Source organism: Ceratotherium simum, chromosome 6 (assembly GCF_057802395.1).
Source record: "Ceratotherium simum simum isolate JZ-2026a chromosome 6, ASM5780239v1, whole genome shotgun sequence".
Classification (NCBI taxonomy): domain Eukaryota; kingdom Metazoa; phylum Chordata; class Mammalia; order Perissodactyla; family Rhinocerotidae; genus Ceratotherium; species Ceratotherium simum.
This window is the reverse complement of record NC_141905.1, coordinates 87,296,365-87,313,984: the sequence shown is the minus strand read 5'-3', so window position 1 is coordinate 87,313,984 and position 17,620 is coordinate 87,296,365. Positions and strand designations below refer to the sequence as shown.

The 17,620-nt window shown below is 47.4% G+C and overlaps 1 protein-coding gene across 5 annotated transcripts in view; it reads right to left on the bottom strand.

Moving 5' to 3' along the window:
- Positions 1 to 342: 342 nt before the first annotated feature.
- Positions 343 to 17,620, bottom strand: part of MGMT (O-6-methylguanine-DNA methyltransferase) — a 307,254-nt gene continuing 289,976 nt past the window's right edge. For 2 of the 5 annotated variants that reach the window (XM_087432864.1, XM_087432866.1), the window contains exons 4-6: positions 8,864 to 9,003; positions 8,298 to 8,467; positions 679 to 5,189 (exon numbers count right to left, since the gene is read on the bottom strand). In XM_087432864.1, the coding sequence (XP_087288990.1) occupies positions 5,057 to 5,189; positions 8,298 to 8,467; positions 8,864 to 9,003 (443 nt within the window). In that variant the 3' untranslated portion in view covers positions 679 to 5,056. The other 3 variants (XM_087432865.1, XM_004438867.3, XM_087432867.1) reach the window with 3 other exon arrangements.

Here is a 17,620-nt window from a genome sequence, read left to right as displayed (position 1 = left end):
AGAAGGGAAGGTGGGGGCCCCGCAGGAGCGGGGACACACACGACTGCAGTCTGGATAGGCCTGCACAGGGTCTGGGGCCCTGGTGGGCTGTAGCTGGCTCTGGGCACAGCCACGGGGTCCAAGGCAGCCAGCTGTTCCCCGTGGGCACCAGATGCTGCCTCCTTCCAGGGTAGTCGCCCTCACATTTCCAGGCCACCCCCGCCCAGCCATGTTTTAATAGACATTAGAAATGGAACAATAACAGCATGAGAGGAGAGAATAAACCACACACACCACTGCCAGTCTTCTGAACTCACTCTGCTGTAAAATGTAAAAACAAGAAAGGGCAGACACACCACGTCCCCCAGGACATGTCCGGCTCTTTTAATATAGCAGTGACACCATGTATCCCACTTCCGACGCACTATTACATTTATATGTCACTCAAATATTTACTCCTGCTACAAATACTCAATTTCTGCCAGCAGCCTGGGAGCTGGTGGTGCCACCCAGTGCCCCGCGCCAGGATCTGGCCAGACGGGAGCCCCCTCCACGGCTCGGCCTCTCCACCAGGCTGCCTTCGTGGGCCAGAAGCCATTCCTTCACGCCCAGTCCTCCGGAGTAGTTGCCCACGGCTCCGCTGCTGCAGACCACTCTGTGGCACGGGATGAGGATGGGGACCTGGAAAACAGGGAGGCATCCACCGTCAGTCTGGGCTCCAGGCCGGTGAAGCCTTGGGGGTCAAGAACTAGGCCCCTGACTATAACTGATCCAGGCCTACCACACGGGGCCAGGGGCAGGTTGTGGGCAAGGGATGGGCTGGGTGCAGGCCCCGAGTCAGCTGTCTCTCAGCACCACTCACCCCTGGGTCTCTGAGGGTCTCGGCATGGCCGAGGCGGTGGTGGTGAGGGGACGGGGACGAGACACAATGCCCTGAGGTGAATGTGGGGCATCTTCCATTGAACCCCTTTATGCCAAGAATTGGGAGGAGAACATCGTTTGGTAAATAATTTATAATGTACACTTACAACGTTTAAAATGACATTTCCAAGTTATGGGGTGGTATGTAAAATTCTCAAACATTTCCGAGAAATAACAGAGGAGACTGTACTAGTGCAGGCCACTTTACCCAGGGGCTGGCAGAGGGTGGCTGTGGGCCCTGCAGTCCACACCTGTTTGTGTAAATAAGGGTTTATTGGAACGGCCATGCCCATTTGGTACACACTGTCTGTGGCTGCTTTTGCAAAGCCTAAAACGTTTACTACCCGGCCCCATATAGGAAAGTTGTGGCCCTTGCTTTACACTACACTCGCACCTTGGAGATACCTGTTTCCCTCCTCAGTCTCCGGACACTCAGAAAGTCTGAGAAGCTCCAGCTCCCAGCTGTCCCCATCCCCGGATACCTGGGCTGCGTCTGCCGGCCAGCTCTTCCACTGACCCTAGCCAGGACTCCCAGGCCCGGGGCCATATTACCCTCATTTTTCCCACAGTGCACCAGGAGCCTCTCCTCAGACAGTTTGTTGCATCCCCCGCCCTCCCCAAACAGCCTTTCACCTCTGGAGACAATCCGAGTAGTTAGGTGCGTGCTTTAATCAACAGAGCGACTTCACTAAAAGTGAGGCCACTTTATAATGAAAACAAACCAAACACAATCCTAGGAAGACAAGTTGACTGTCAAAGGGCTCCACTCTGGACCCCGGGCAGTGATGGCTGTCTGGGTACCCATCTGCACCGAGAAGTACCAGGAAGCACAGGCGTAGCTGGGCTCTGTCCACCCAGGGCCATCGCCAAACCCTCCCAGCCGAACTCACCTGCAGCTCAAAATGCTGCCGTCCTAGTCCCGGAGGAGGGGCAGGGCTGGCCCTCAGCCTTGGAGAAGGAGGGCACAGGAGCAGAGAGGCGGGGCGCCCTCCTGGACACTAACGTCCCAAGGACAGGGCCCTCCCCCAGCACGTTCTTGCCTTGCCTGGAGCCGGTACAATGCAGATGTGTGCATGTCTGATAGTCCACTTCTAAGATGGGCCGCTCACAGGTGCTCACCCGAGTGAGGGTCACCGTCAGGTGGCTGGCCGTTACTCCCACAGCCACACACAGGCCTACAATCCTGCCTAGCCACCTGCTCTTTGCAGCCAATCCCACCAAGGGAGGGGACTCCTGCTCTCTCCAGAAGTGGGGCAGGCGCATTCTCAGCAGTAGTCCCCAGGGGAACGCCCCGGTCCTCTTGCTGCTGGCCCTGCTATGTAGACAGGAGCTCCAGGGATGCCTCCTGGTAGGCCTGCTCAGTGTCTGCTCCCAGCACAGGAAGTCCACTGTCCGGCTAGGGCTCTGACAGCTACATGCAGAGGTGGGCACAGTGGCCCTTACCTCTCGTTTCCACGGGGAGGGACGTTGACTGGAAGCAGAGACACTCCTGGCCTTGTCCACCCCACCCTCCACCCTCGGCCCTGAGGGGAGGAAGACTCACTGACCAGCCATCCTGGGAGGAGAGGATGAGAACGCCTAGCTCAGCATCATGCAGGGTGCTGCAAGGGGACCTGCCTGTCCCACGGCATAGGGCAGCCTGATGGCTTTTGAGATACGGTCAGCACCCACCCTGCTGGGACTGGTGACAGGATAGGGGGTCCAATTCCAGTGGGAATTCCTGGGAAGCCTGCCATGGCCATGCCACCTCTCCAGTCTGGCTTTTATCCTAAAAAGCTAATATTTTGATGTCCTTGATCCATTTCTCAGCTGGCTCAGAATATGGGAGGAAAAGAAACGGATGTAATTTATGGCCTCTTAAAACCACAGTGGACAGGAGTGTCTCAGCTTGTTGACCTCTCTCTCCGGCAGCCAGTGGACACAGCTCAGAGCACACCAGTATGCCAGAGATAGCCACACGCCTGGGGGCCACGAAGCACCAGGGATGTCTCCCATGTTCCCACAGCAGGGCCTCTGAGGGATCAATGGTCATTTTGCTTAAAGATCCCAACAAGCAGCTACTCAGAACCCGAGGAGAGCCGCCCTCGGGAGGGTCTTCCCAGGAGGGAATGTGGGTGGGGTATCCGCAGAGTTCAAACTTCTCCTGAGGAAGGGTCGGCCCGCGAGTCCCGGGGAAAACAGCCTTCATCCCTAAGTTGCTCCATCTTGACTTGGGGGAAGAGGCGGGGTGGTCAGTCATTGAAGGCCCAGGACAGGCTGAGGTGACAGGTGTCATCATTGTGCAAAACATCCCAGTGACCGCTTCCACAAAGAATGTAATCGCCAGCGACCACAACTACAGGAACCAGGGCAGGTTCTGGAGACGGGGGCCGGGAATACAGGCAGATCCTCCGCAGACCCCACATGTGGAAGGTGCACGGGAGGCATCCAGGACCTCTCCGTGCCCACCTCCATGCCGCCTGCATCCTGCAGCTCTGCGCCTGCCCTCTCTGCTCCCCTGTGCCCCTCTCAGAGCACTCATACACGGCTGCCCTGCTCCAGTGTTCCCGCTGGTCCTCGAAGGGTGAAGATTTCTCAGACTACATGGTGTATTGTTCCAAGTCCCGTCCACCTCCACTCAGCCTACAGCTCAACAGAGAAGACCTGCACCCCAACCCCCATCCTCCACCTGCAAAGAGACCACTGGACAGAGTGACCAGCCATGGGTCCAGTGCGTTTCTAGAGGAAGTGGCTGTGCACACGCACCTGGATCTCCGCCCACGGTATCCAGGCACCCTCTGGGCACTCGTCCATCTCGGCTTGCAGCACAAACCCACTGCCAGCAATGCTCCCTCTGTGGGCCCTGAGCTGCGCCTGTCCCTGGGCAGATGGGCACGATCCCCAGTCCTGTCCTGGATGTGGTGGTCAGTCACCCCACCAGGGAGAGCGTGCTCTGTGCCCAACACATCATGACCTCATATCCTCCAACAAGCCCTAGGCCAGGCACTATCAACTTCGGTGGCATTAAGTCTCTTGCCTAAGTTCACAAGGCTATTTAGAGGCAAAGAAGGGATTCTAGCCCAGCGGAAGCAGAACCCACCCCCCACACTCCTGGCCGCTCTTCGACCTGCCCCCGATGAAGACTGCTGGGCGGGCCTGGGGGTGCTGGCCAGCCCTGGCAGATAGCTTGGCTTGGGGAGGTAGGAACTTGACTTCCCCCATGACACACTGGCCCCGATTTTGACTAGAAGTTTGGGTTGCCGTGGTAACGTGTGTAGTCTCAGGGCCTTCGTTCCAGCAATGACCAGCAGTGTGAGGAAAGAGCTGGCTTTCTTTTCCGTGTAGTTTAACAGAGTGAAAAGCAATAAACTGCCAAGTCCCGCAAGCAGCATGAAATTCCCATCCTCTTGGAAGGAGTCACAGAAAATTTTAAGAATAGAACATTTACTCCGATTGAGGGTTTTTATAAAATACAATAATCATGTTAATAACTGCCATGAGGACATGATTAGATAATACACAATTCAAGTTTTTGACTGATAAAGAGGGAGACATTTAATTCAATTCAGTTTTACAAACATTTAGGCCCCAGTTCAATCTTCCTTCCTAACAGCAGACTTCACAAGTGAGCTATGATTCTCTTCCCTCTCTCCGTCCCAACAAGCTGTGAAATTACAAAAGTGCATAATATGAACCCTCTTTCTCTCTTTCTATATGTGATGCAGATAAGAGCAGTGCAGGCATGCAATAGCAATTGTAATGGTAGCTATGCCTCGTCCTCATCTTGTGTATGCAGGGATGGAGGACAGGTGCCTTACCAAATATGCACTACTTTTACTCCAGAAATGTGAAACACTGCTTCTGTTTGTGTTAGTTTTGGTGGTAGGTTTCAGACTATTAAAATAATGAAACCTGCTAAAATTTATTAGGGCCCTATGGACATTTCAAAGGATCCGTACCCTCTATGCCCTCTCTTTTAAAGCCTGTGCTGCATAAAACGTAATTTTTATCAATAACCAAGCAGCTCATAATATCACAGCTGCATTGAAATCTTCATGCTGTGAAATCTAATTCATCCAATACGCGAATCCATCACTTACCCAGACCCTTTCTCAAATGCTATAAAACTTCCAAACCCATAGATTTGTCTCCAACAAAAACAACATGAAGGGGCCTTTCAATCAATAATGGAATCCCTCTGATTCTGGTGCTGGCTGCATATTTTCTCCACCTTCGCCTTTGTTCTTGGGGGTAGCAGCCCACAAGGGAAGGCGCTTGTTTTCACTCGCGGCCTCATCAATACCGAAATCCTGGTGAACAAGTGACACCGAGAAGCTGTAATCAATAGCTCCCTGTGCGTTTTCTTCTTCTGGTCAAATGGTTCAGCCCCACTGACAGCTCTGACACTTAGAACATGATGCTAAATCTTTATCAACAGCCATCTGGGTGACTGGCAGAACAAGACTCGGGGGGTCATTAACGCTCATGGCAATCTGTGAATAAACTAACTCCTCAGGAATGCGTTTATTTAGAAAAAGGTGGGGAAATGCTCTGCGCAAGTATTGATTGCCTTTGAACTGCATTTAGCAAGTTCTGTCTGAGAATGAAGAGGAAGGGTGCTTTGTGAGGAGGGCCGTGAGGCATCTTCAATCTGATCTACCAGAAAACTGACCATCCTCCATGCTGGGTGGGGGAGAGAGCCTTCCAGAAGGCTGCCAAACCATCTTACCTGGGCTAGTGAGTCTTTCCTGAAAAACTTCGGAAAAATCAAACGCCTAGGATGGGATGAAACTCCCACACCGTGAAAACTATCCCTTACTCTGGCGGGGGAAGAGAAACCCACGCCAACAGCAAATGCTGTAATATGAACCAGCATGTGTTCATGTTTATTGCAAGCCACCTAAGGAATTAATGCACAATGAGCTTTATGGTGTTTTGCAACATTCCAAATCCATTTTTCACTTTCTTCCTTGAGATGCACAACTGCTCTGTTCAGCCTGAACAGAGATGTTTTCAATGAGTAAGTCTCAATGATGCGCTATGGATGCTGGAGCTGATGTGTGCAGCTCTGCGGCTGGGGCCCCTGCTCTCAGCACCAAGGAAAGGGGGCACCCACATGGGATGTCAACGTCAGTCATGTCCAGTACCTGACCAGTGCCCCTTTCTCCCTCAGGTTCCCGGGTCACCTTTTAGATTCCACCAATCCATCCTCAGGAGGTTTTTTATCAACTTAACGGGAACCTTTGAGGACTGCAGAGCTCCCTGTCAGCTCAACTGCAGTGACCTACACATCCGAGGTTTTTCTTGCAGAGGCACCTCGAGCATGTCCGCTCCAGAACTGGAGGCACTGCTCAGTCGCAGCACCTTTGCAACCTCCTCAAGTTGAGGGTCCCCACATGAGTTATGTGCAGTGCCCAACCACAGAAGGGCATCTGTGGAAAGGCCATGGAGGGCTCACCGCCACCCCAACTGCCTTTGGCACAGGAGGGTGCAGAGAAGAGAGGGCAAGGCCCACATAATCCTCCTGCCCAAGTGTGTCCTCACTGCCGCTCTGGGCTTTGGCTTGCAATGGGGAAGTCAATACATGGAGTTTATGGACATCAGTTTTTTAAGTCCTGGGAGATCCTATTTTATAAATTTCAGTGACTGAGGCCATATCTGAACAGAGACATTCTTACAGATGAATAGGAGAAGAGAGTCACGCTGGCTGGAGAACAATAAGCGTTTCTGAATAATGCCACAAGTGCTATTTAAACAGGGACAGCATCTCCACTTCAGAGAGGGAGAAACTGCTGGCATCACAAAAGGCAGGGGAGGGGCTACTAATTTGTGTACTTCGGTTAGCAGAGCTTGTTTTTACAAGAGATGGGAGCTGTACACACCGAGGGAGCAAGTGGGGTCAGCACCCATGTCTCTGAGTGCGCACAGGGGATGAAATCAAACCTCAGCGAGGGAGGAGAGCATGAGCAACGCTACCCTGAGGGCATGAGCAGAAACAAGGCCTGAAATATGGATGGAGATCCAAGACAAAGTGAGAATTTCTAGAGAACACATCGCTTCTGCAGCGATGCAGAAGCAGGGCGCAAAAAAACCCATTAGCTTCCACTGTTTTTCTCACAAGGCAGTGAATGGAGCTATGATACCGGTGTCGAGTGGTCTTTTTATCCAGAGCAAAGTCCAACTGCTCAAAACTGAGTTGCAACCTGGGAGAAAATGGTGGCCTTCCAAAGGGAAGATGTAGTTTCAGGCTTTATCGGGAAATGTGAAAAATCACATTCAGAAATTTGATTCAGAATAATCCCACGTGCACTGTAAAAATGAGACAGCGCATAGAGGTGAGTTATTCCAATGACGTAGCTGGGCACACTGCAACTGAAACACAACAGGTGCAAAGCGAAATGCTAACTGGGCCCACGGGCCATCGTCACCGAGAACTCAGGACATGAAGAGACACAGGAGGTGGGTGTGACGTGTGTCCATATCACCCAGTGCTCCTCACCATTTGTGATATTTTAGTACAGCGGAAAACTCTTCTCCAGAGGAGATGTACACCAAGACAGTGCGATCCACTACGAACCTACAAGAGCTGCTTCTGGAAGAGGAACAATGCAGTGTGTGCAAAAGGCTGTGTAACTGCCATTTCCTAGAGCCTGGGCTCTGCCCTTGGGCTGCTGCGAGCCGAACTGGCAGGAGCAGCAGACTGTGGTGTGCAGACGCCCGCATCTCCCTGGTGAGCAGGGATGAAAATAGTTTTGAAAATATACAGCAAAGCCACAGCACGTTTTAAGAAAGTGGGATCTATCTGCTTTAGTAACTTCCCTTCCCATGATGCGACCATCCTATTGGCTCTTCCTGATAGGATGGCCTTCTTCTGTCATATTAGAGACTTTCCTATCACTTTAGGGAAAAACCGTTACTAACGTGATAGCAGGCCCTCGCCAGGCACTGGAGGGGCTAATGAGAGTGGGAATATTCCAGGGGCCTCACGTGGTTGTTGGGGGTCTCCCAGCAGGACCAGCTGCTGTGTGGTTGGGGGTGCCCTTCCTGCCCACATGCAGGGTCCACAGGCCTGCGTGGCCTTGGCCAGGCCCACATCATGGCCTCTCCCCCAATTTGTGCTGACCTCCCTCCTAAGACCCGACGGCCTGCGGCCCGTGTGCAGTGTGACAGGGAGCAAAGGCACCCTCTGACTCCCAGGCACCGGGGGTGCATAGCCACCCCTTGCTGTGGCCCAGCCCTGGCCTCTGGAGAGCATGGCTTCTTGGGGTCCATGAACCTCACTTTCAGCAAAACCTGAATATAGATGCACAGGAGGGACAAGGACACAGAAGAGCTTGGGGACAGACCATCCCCCAGGAAGACACACCCAAATGCGGTGAATTATCCCAGGTCCCAAGGGGCACGGCCTTCATACTCACCTGTCAGATTTCAACCCCCGCTGCTGGTCAGCCCCAGGAGGGCTGGACCTGGTAACAGAGCACAGCCCAGGGAGATGGGTTTGGAGGCCGGCACGTGCATCTTTCCAGAATGTAAGCTCCACGCGGGTGGAGCTCGTGGTCTGTTTTGCTCCCTGCTGGACTCTGGGCACCTGGAAGGGCGTGTAGCACTCACTAGGCACCCAGTTGGCCCAGCTGTTGAATGAACGAATGAATGTCCGCTCACCCCTTCCTCAAGCTTCATCCTCCTCTGTGATCCCGAGACAAGGGGTTTCTGTGGTTCCGACGCATGAGGGGGACTCTGGGTAGTGTATGGGAAGGCTTCCCTACCACCTTCACCAAAAGTGGGGTGTGGGGGGCTACCAGTGCTGCCCACGCCTCTTCCAGAGGCCTCATCACAAATGCTTCCTTTCTTCCCTGCCCATCGCAGCCCAGGCTGCCTCAGAAACACACTTCAATCCAATATTTGACACGTGGCCACTGCGCGCAGTGCCAAGGCCCACCCCCGGACCGCGGCCAGCCTGATACCCATGCTGACAGGAACTTACAGGATTGCTTCTCATTGCTCCTCCCACCGCCCGCGCGGCTTTGGGGTTGCCTGCTAGGGCTGCTAACTGTTGGTAAGAAACCACTTCTCCGAATTTCACAACCTTCAGCAGCTTCCATAACACCTGTCTGGTGAATGAATCTGGAAGGAAGAATGCAGAATGACATTATTTGGACAAACGGCTCCAACGGCTCTGATATAAACAGCTGCCAGTCCTGAAAAGGAAATGCACTGACATAAATAGACGTGTTATACTCAGTTAAAACCAGCCTCCACACACGGTCCTGTCACCATGTCACCTGGCACGGAGGGCTGAGTATGCGGTAGGGCACAGAGCAGGCTGGCCCCTTCGCAGGCATCCCCGATCGTGCATCACAGATTTGCAATTCCCTCCCTTCTTCTCTTGTTCCACGCAGGGCTGCGTGATGCTCTTCCTCTACTTGGGCGCATATAAATTAGCAGGCAGTTCAAGTAATAAGCAGAGAAGGCCTTGCCTGCCCACTGACTTCAAAACCTTTTGTACTGCTGGTTAATTTCCAACTGCAGCTGGGATGCAGGAGGAAGCAGCAGCTATGGGCCGGGCTGGGATATTATGCTAGCTGCCACATCCCACAGTCAACCACACACAACACAGTACACAGGAGCTGGCAGTGACCTGGGCTACAAGCATCTGTAATGAACAGAGCTGCAGAAATAAAATAACTTTATTCCCATTTTAATTGACTAGCCACATCAAATTGTGTTTGCTCTTCATCCTGCTGCAGACATGAAGGGGTGAATGCATGAGAACATTTCCGCCTCTGCCTCCAGGTTTTAGAGCCGCTTCCCAGCGTGAGTTTTCGGGAGAGAAGCCCAGGCACGTGAAGCAGGCAGGTCTGAATCTCTACGTATTGTCTTTCCAAAGGGGATGCACAGCTCGGGAGCACTGGACATGGAGCGGCGTCCCCCACGGTGGGGCGCTGGGCCCTCTAGGGGTGGGAGTTCCTGATGGTGACAACAAAGGGAAGGCTTCCGTGGGCAGGAGCGGTGTTCCGCAGTGTGTCCATAACACACTAATTACACTTGGTGCCAAGCTGGCAAAGTGCGATTTGGTTCTTAAAGGAAACACACCCTTACATGCGTGTTAAATAATAAAAATCACTTCTTAACTGAAGGGAATGATAATCACTTCACTGGGAAAAAAAATCTGTTTAGTCTTTATTATAACATTAAGCAAATTAAACATCAGCATAATCCAGGTGATACTAGAAAAGGGTCATCAGAGAAATTAACTTTGTTGTTCATTAATTTACATGGATTAGTAGAGGGCAAAAAGATAGCAAATGTGCTCCAGTTTTTTATGATATAATTTCAAACTGTACACCATTTGTGGCAGGAGGGTGACTTTGGGGTTAATCAGACTGATTTGTCCTTTTAATTGCTTTCTATTCAAAGAAAATTCATTAGATAATGTTCTCTTCAAAATTCATGAATCAATTTAACTGAAGAAACCACATTAACAGCTTTGGGTTCATTAGCACATGCAGTTGTGTTACTGGCTGATTGCTGGGAGGGTTTCCTTAGGCAAACAGACTCTGTTTACTGTGATTTCTTCAGAAAGGGTCTTGAAATCAAACTGTTAATTATTATTATTGTTGCTGTTGTTATGCTCAACTTTAAAAAAGAAAAAAGGGGGGAGAAAAAAGAAAAGCGAGGCAGCCTGGCGGTAACTTGGAGAAAAGTCTCAGGGACAGCTGTCTTGGAAAAGAAACAATAAAAGCCGCACGTCGATACTGCAAGAAGCAGAGGCCAATTTCCTGCCTTCCTCGGAGAGCACCAAGTTGTTGGTTTTTGTTTTCCGTGTTTTGACCTGGGGAGAGGATGCTGCCTAGGTTTTCCAGGAGTACAGCCTGGAACTTTACTAAAGCTGTAGGAATACAATGAGAGGCGTGTGTGCAAACTGAACTGAAGCATAGAACAGTTCCGAGAAACCATGGCACCTCTCCAGCCCCTGCATCTGAGTGCCAGCCTTGAGTGCTGCTCTGACGAATTACGGCCAAATTACAGAGTACCGTTCTTTCCAAGTGTAAAAGTGCCATATAATAAAACAATTATACGTCCATATACGAGCACAGAGTTTATCAAAAATTTTCAGCTTCACTGTCAATTTTTCATGGAAACCGTTTCTCACTCTGTACGTACTAGGCAATATATTAGGAAAAATAGCTCAAAGAAGGCCATATTTAGCAATCAAGCACATCATTTTATAAATGTATCTGAAAACTCAATTTCACCCTGTAGGCAGCAAATGCATTAATTAGTTTGAGCAGCTCTCAGAGACAGTGCCTTTGACCCTAACCTCCGCAAAATCAGATGCTGAAACCACACCCGTTTTTGAGCAGGGGGCTGACACTTTCAGTTGTTAGATATCATTCTGAAATGTAGTAAAACCTGCCCATAAAAATTCACACACATTGATGTGGAAAATAATATTTTCTTGAGGTTGATGTGACCACATAAGTCCTTAGTGGCTGGACCATCATTTCGGGTGGCCCAAAGGGGCAACCATTAGAATGTCATCCTTTTCTCTCCCATCATGGTCCTCCCCAGAGAGCAGGCCGCGACCTCAGGGCTGTGTAGAGCGGATCCAGCCACATTCTGGATCTTCCTTTCCTACATGTCTCCTCCTCCTGCTCTCCTTCCTCCTCGTCCTTTCTCCTGCCTGTGCTGGGGTCTGGGTACCGCCGGCAGTGCTTACGTTGTGGGGTCAAGGTAGGCTGTGCTGGAGGCTGACCCGCTTCTTAGGGCTCCCTTACCTTAAGGACATGGCCATTTTCATTTTGGCTTGGGTGGCTACTTAAACATACCCACGGTGACTGCCTAACCCGACCAAGATTGTTTTCTAAATTCTCTACTGGATTGTATGCCATCAGCCAGGAGGCGATGACATGTTTTCCACGCTGGCCGTGGGGAGACTTGTTCTATGTCATGGACACCAGGTTTTTACGTGAGCTCTCTTCATGTCATGTGGGGAGCGGAGATCAGGGCAGCCTGCACGCGTGCACTTGGGCTGACACAGCCACGTGCAGCTCTGACAAGGGAGGCCTATGCAGACACCACATCCAGGAGCGGGGCAGGAGGAACCGGCCAGGGGCCGAGGCAGACACCAGGCTCCAGTCTCCTGGATGAGTTGCTTCCTTCCCCGGGCCTCCGTCTCCTCCCTCATCATGAGAGCTCTCTGGACAGCCATGTCCTGTGCCCCACCGCCCACTGCCGGGCTCGGAGTCCAGCTAGCTGAAGGCAAGCCTGGGCCTAGAAGCCAGTTCTGTTCCTGACTCAGGCTCAGACTGAATCACCTCTTCCCCTGTGAGGGAGAGCACTGTACTTTCGAGTTCTTGGGGTAGAGTCATTCTTTCAGGGTGATCTTTGTTGTGGGGTGCGGTTTCCTAAGGAGGGGCTGTCCTTTAGCTGCCCAGGACCTGGGGCTCTCCACCACCAGGCTGCAGTGAGCAGAGACACTCAGTTGCAGATGCACAATGTTCCTGGAGCCCACAGGCTGGCTGCCCTCTGGGCCCTGCCGAGGAAGCGTCTTGGTAGCTGTCCTGGGGGCAGGAGGGGCACTGCCAGCAACAGCCGCAGACTTGGTCTGCCCCATCCCTGGGCACAGAGAGCAGCGCCCGAGCTCCTGCAGGATTTCCCACCATAGCGCCAAATGGCCTGGTACCCACGGCACGGGTCACGGCTATTTGACAGGTTTCCAACTTTCCGAGGGCTTCCCATTTCCAGGACTTGCCTTCTCTTGTCTCTGGCACAGAGGGAGTGCCCAGGGGCATGAGGGAATTCAAGATAACCTGGGAGTGGGAAGCCAGGTTTCTGATCTGATGACTCTAGAGGCGTTTTGACACCATGTGCTCTTCAAGTGTAAACAGAGTTGACTTGACCTGATGCTGCCTCACCATCAAAGCAGCCAGAATAAACTTTCCAGGAACGAACCTGGGAGGAAAAAACACAAAGATGGAAGGAAACAGGGGTTCCAGTTCCAGGTAAAATGGAGTAAGCACACTCCACCTGGTCTCCTCCTGAATGCCTTCAGAAAACCTAGGAGGAATGCAGAAAGCAGCTACCTGAGGGCTGTGAAAAGTCAATATTGGCAAGTAGATTGGGGAAGAAGACAAGAATTTGAAGAAACACTGAAACGATGGATGAGTCTACCATTTGTTCCCTCTGTTTTCCCCAGCCTGGACTTACTGCAGCCTGAACCCTGGAGGTGGCTCTGGTGCAGACAGAGTCTAGGAGCTCTCATCCACCTGGAGGAGGGAGAAGGATCTCCTGATGTTCAGAGAGAGTGAGGAATCACCCCTTTTTGGTATTATCTCCAAACTCTTGTACCTCAGCCCCCAAGTAAGCCTGTCATGGTGGAGGTGACACGGTGGGGGGCTGGCAGAAGCCTAAAGCTCTGAGAAGGATGTCCCCTTCTGATGGGAGGAGCTGTGGTCCCCAAAGGTGGGCAGACCCCTGTTACTTTTTCCCTGTTTGTCGTCCTGCTGCTCCACCCCAGATGCAGGTACAGTCACTAGAAGCATGTACCAGAGTGGGGTAAGTAAAGCCACAGCTTCCTGACCAGGGCACCAAAAAGGGGATCCCTGAGAACTGGAAAGTCCCTGGGAGACTGTGGAGAAAGAGCAGTTTGGAAAAGCACACCAACAAGTTGTTTATAAATTCCTGGACTCACCCCTGAGCTGTGTGGATCTGACCCGGAACCAAAGACTCTGAGAACCAACGTAAGGGTTAGACCACCGTCAGGTTCCAGACTGGCCACAGAGTGATACACAGGAGGACAGATCTGAAAGGACTGCAGAGGTGTGAAAATGGAACTGACACTGAAGCCAGAACCCACAGAAGCCTGGTTGGAACTCATGCACTGAACCCCACCAGGCTGAGTGCCCCTAAAACAAAAATGTCGGCTATAATCCAAAATTACTTAGTATACAACGAGTCAGGAAAACCTCAACTTGCTTGGGAAAAGATAACCAACAAATGCCAAGGCTGAGATGACAGAAGTTGGAATCACCTGACCATTTTGCCCCAGCTTACTCAAGTATAATTGACAAAGAAGACTGCAAGATATTTAAAGAGTATAATGTGATGATTTAATATACATCATCTAACAACAACTTGAAAGGATCTGTAATAAAAATGCTGCAAGTAGTAAGGGAAAACACCCTTGAAGCAGATGAAAAGACACAATCTTTAAAAGAAATACAAGTTGTAAAGAAGAATCAAATGGAAAATTTAGTATTAAAAAATATCACATCCAAAATTTAAAAACTGCCATGCATGGGCTTAACAGCAGAATGGAGATGCCAAAGGAAAGAGTCAATGAAATTTAAGACAAGGCAACAAAAAATATCCAATCTGAAAAACAGAGACAAAACGTAAAAAACAAACAAGAAAAAAATCAAAAAGAGCCTTGGGAACATGTGGGACAAAGCCAAAAGGTGTAATATTCGAATTACTGGAGTCCCAGAAGGAGAGGAAAAAGAGTATGGTGTAGAAAAAACAGATTTAAAGGAATAATAGCTAAAAATTTTTCAAATTTGGCAAAAGATATACAACTACAGATTTAAGAAGTCCAGCAAACTGCAAACAGGACACACCCAAAGAATCCACTTTCAGACACATCATGATGAAGCTGCTGACATCTAAAGACAAAGAAAAAACTCTTGAAAGCAACCAGAGAAATGTGATGCATTATTTATAGGGGGAACAATGATTTGAATGACTGTAGAATTCTCATTAGAAACCACGAAGGCCAGAAGGAAGTGAAACAGCAATTTTAAAGTGCCGAAAGAAAAGAACTATCAGCTCAGAATTCTATAGCCAGCTTTTAAAAAAAATCTTTCAGGAGTGAAGTTAAGATAAAGACATTTTCAGATAAAAAACAAAGATAATGCATTGCCAGCATATCTGAGCTAAAAGAATTGCTAAAGGAAATTCTTCAGCAAGGAAAATGATACCAGAAGGAAGGTTGGAACATTAGGAATAAAGGCAGAACAAAAGAAATGGTAACTGTGTGGCTAAATATCTATTCTTCTGTTGAGTTCTTTAAAATATGTTTGATGATTGAAAGCAAAATCATGACATTGTCAGATAAGAGTTTCAATATACGTAGATATAATACATAAGACACTATAACATCAAGGAGGAGAGTTAAAAGGATCTGCATGATGGCAATGTGGTAAAATATCGATTCCAATTAGATTGTGAAAGTTAAGTATGTAAGTATTGTAATCCTTAGAGCAACAACTAGAAAAACTATAGAGACACTATAGTCAAAAACGTTAACAGATAAATTAAAATACTAAAAAAATGTTAAAATAGCTCAAAAGAAGAAAAGTGGAAAGAGAAATGAAAAACAGAGAGACAGAAATAATATTATGTAATAATAATAAAATAATAAAATGTAATAAATAATAAGATAAAATAAATGTTATGTTTAGATCTAAATCCAATCATACTAATAATTAAATTAAATGTAAATGGTCTAATTATATCAATGAAAAGATAGTGTCAGAATAACCCATGTATGTACTGTCTAAGAGAAATTCCATTCAAATAAATACAGGTGAGTTAAAAGTAAAAAGATGGAAAAAGATATACCACGTAAACACTAATCTAAAAAAAGTTAACATCAGACAAAGTAGACCTAAGAGCAAAGAAAATTTCTGGAGGTAAAAAGACATTACATAACAATGAAAGGGACAACTCCCGAAGATGACATATCAACCCTAAATGTGTATGCACCTAACAAAAACGAGTTTCAAATACACGAGGCAAAAAATGACAAAACTGAAAGGAGAATTAGACAAATCTACAATTATACTTGGAGACTTCAACACTTTTCTTTCAGTAATTGATAGAAATAGTTGACAGAAAATCAAGGATATAGAAACGAAAAACACCATCCACCAACTAGTTTTAACTGACATTTACAGAACACTCAGCCCAATAACAGAATATATATTGTTTTCAAATGCACATGGAAGACTGACCAAGATATACCACATTCTGGGTCATAAAAAAAATTTAACACATTTAAAATAATTGAAATCATGCAAGTTATATTCTCTAATCATAATTGAATTAGACTACATATTAGTAACAAAAACATAACAGGAAAATCTCCAAACATTTGGACAGTAAATAAGCCACTTCTAATTAATCCATGGGTCATAGAGGAAGTCCTAAAGGAAATTAAAAAAATACATTGAACTGAATGAAACTGAAAATATAGCATATCACAATTTATGCGACACAGCTAAAGCAACATTTAGAGGGAAATTTATACATTAAAGGCTTATTTTAGAAAAGAGGAAGCATCTCAAATTAATAATCTAAGCTTCCAACTTAAGAAAGCAGAAAAAGAGCAAAATAAAACTGAAACAAGATGAAGGAAATAATAAAGGTAACAGCAGAAACCAATGAAATGGAAAACAGAAAAACGGTAGGGTAAAATACATGAAATCAAAGCTGGGTTCTTTGAATAGATGAATAAAATTGATAAATCTCCAGCAAGACTGATAAAGAAAAAAAGAAGAAACCAATTATCGACATCAAGAATTAAAGAGGGGATGTCACTAGTGACCTCATGGACATTAAATGGATAATAAAGTACTCCTACAAATAACACTATGTACAATATTCAACAACATAGATAAAATAGATCAATTTATCAAAAACTACAAACTACTGAAACTCATCCACGATGAAACAGACAACTGGAATAGTCCTGTAACTACCAAATAACTTGAATTCATAGTTTAAAATTTTCTGGAAAAGAAATCTCTAGGGCCAGATAATTTCACCAGTAAATTCTATCAAACATTTAAAGAAGAAATACATCAATTCAGCATAATCTTTTCCAGAAAACAGAAGAGGAGTGAACACTTCCCAAGGCATTTTATGAGGCTAGAATCACTCCAATATCAAAACTAGAAAAAAACAGAAACCAGAAAACTACAGATTAATATCTCTTAGACACATAGACGTAAAAATTCTAAACAAATGGCAAATCAAATCCAACAATATATAAAAAGAATAAAACACCAAAATTGAGTGGAATTTGTCCCAGGAATGCAAAGCCGATTCAATATTTGAAAAATGAATCTATATATAAAGCTACACAAATAAAGACAGGGCGTATTGGTGAAAGCACAAATACAAAGATCAATGGAACAGAATAGAAACAGACCCACACAAGTACAGCAGCAAAAGCAATTCAATGGAAAAAGGATAGTTTTTCCAACAAATGGTACTGGAACAACTGGACAGCCACATCCAAAAAGAAATGAATCTAGACACAGACAATGCATCTTCTACTAAAACTAACTCAAGACGGATCATAGACCAAAATCTAAAATGCAAAACTATAAAACTTCTAGAAGATAACACAGGAGAAAAATCTAGGTGACCTTGGGTTTAGGGAAGAGTTTTTAGACACAGCATGATCCATGAAAGAAAAAAAAGGATAAGTTGGACTTTATTAAAATTAAAAATTTTTGCTCTGTGAAAAATGTTAAGACATTGAAAAGAAAAAAAAAGCCACCAGGTGAAAGAAAATATTTGCAAAACGTATATCTGATAAAGGACTTACATCCAAAATATACAAAGAACTCTTAAAAAACTCAACAATAAGAAAATAAACAACCCAATTATAAAATAGGCAAAAGATCTGAAGGGACACCTCACCAAAGAAGATATATGGACGACAGATAAGCAT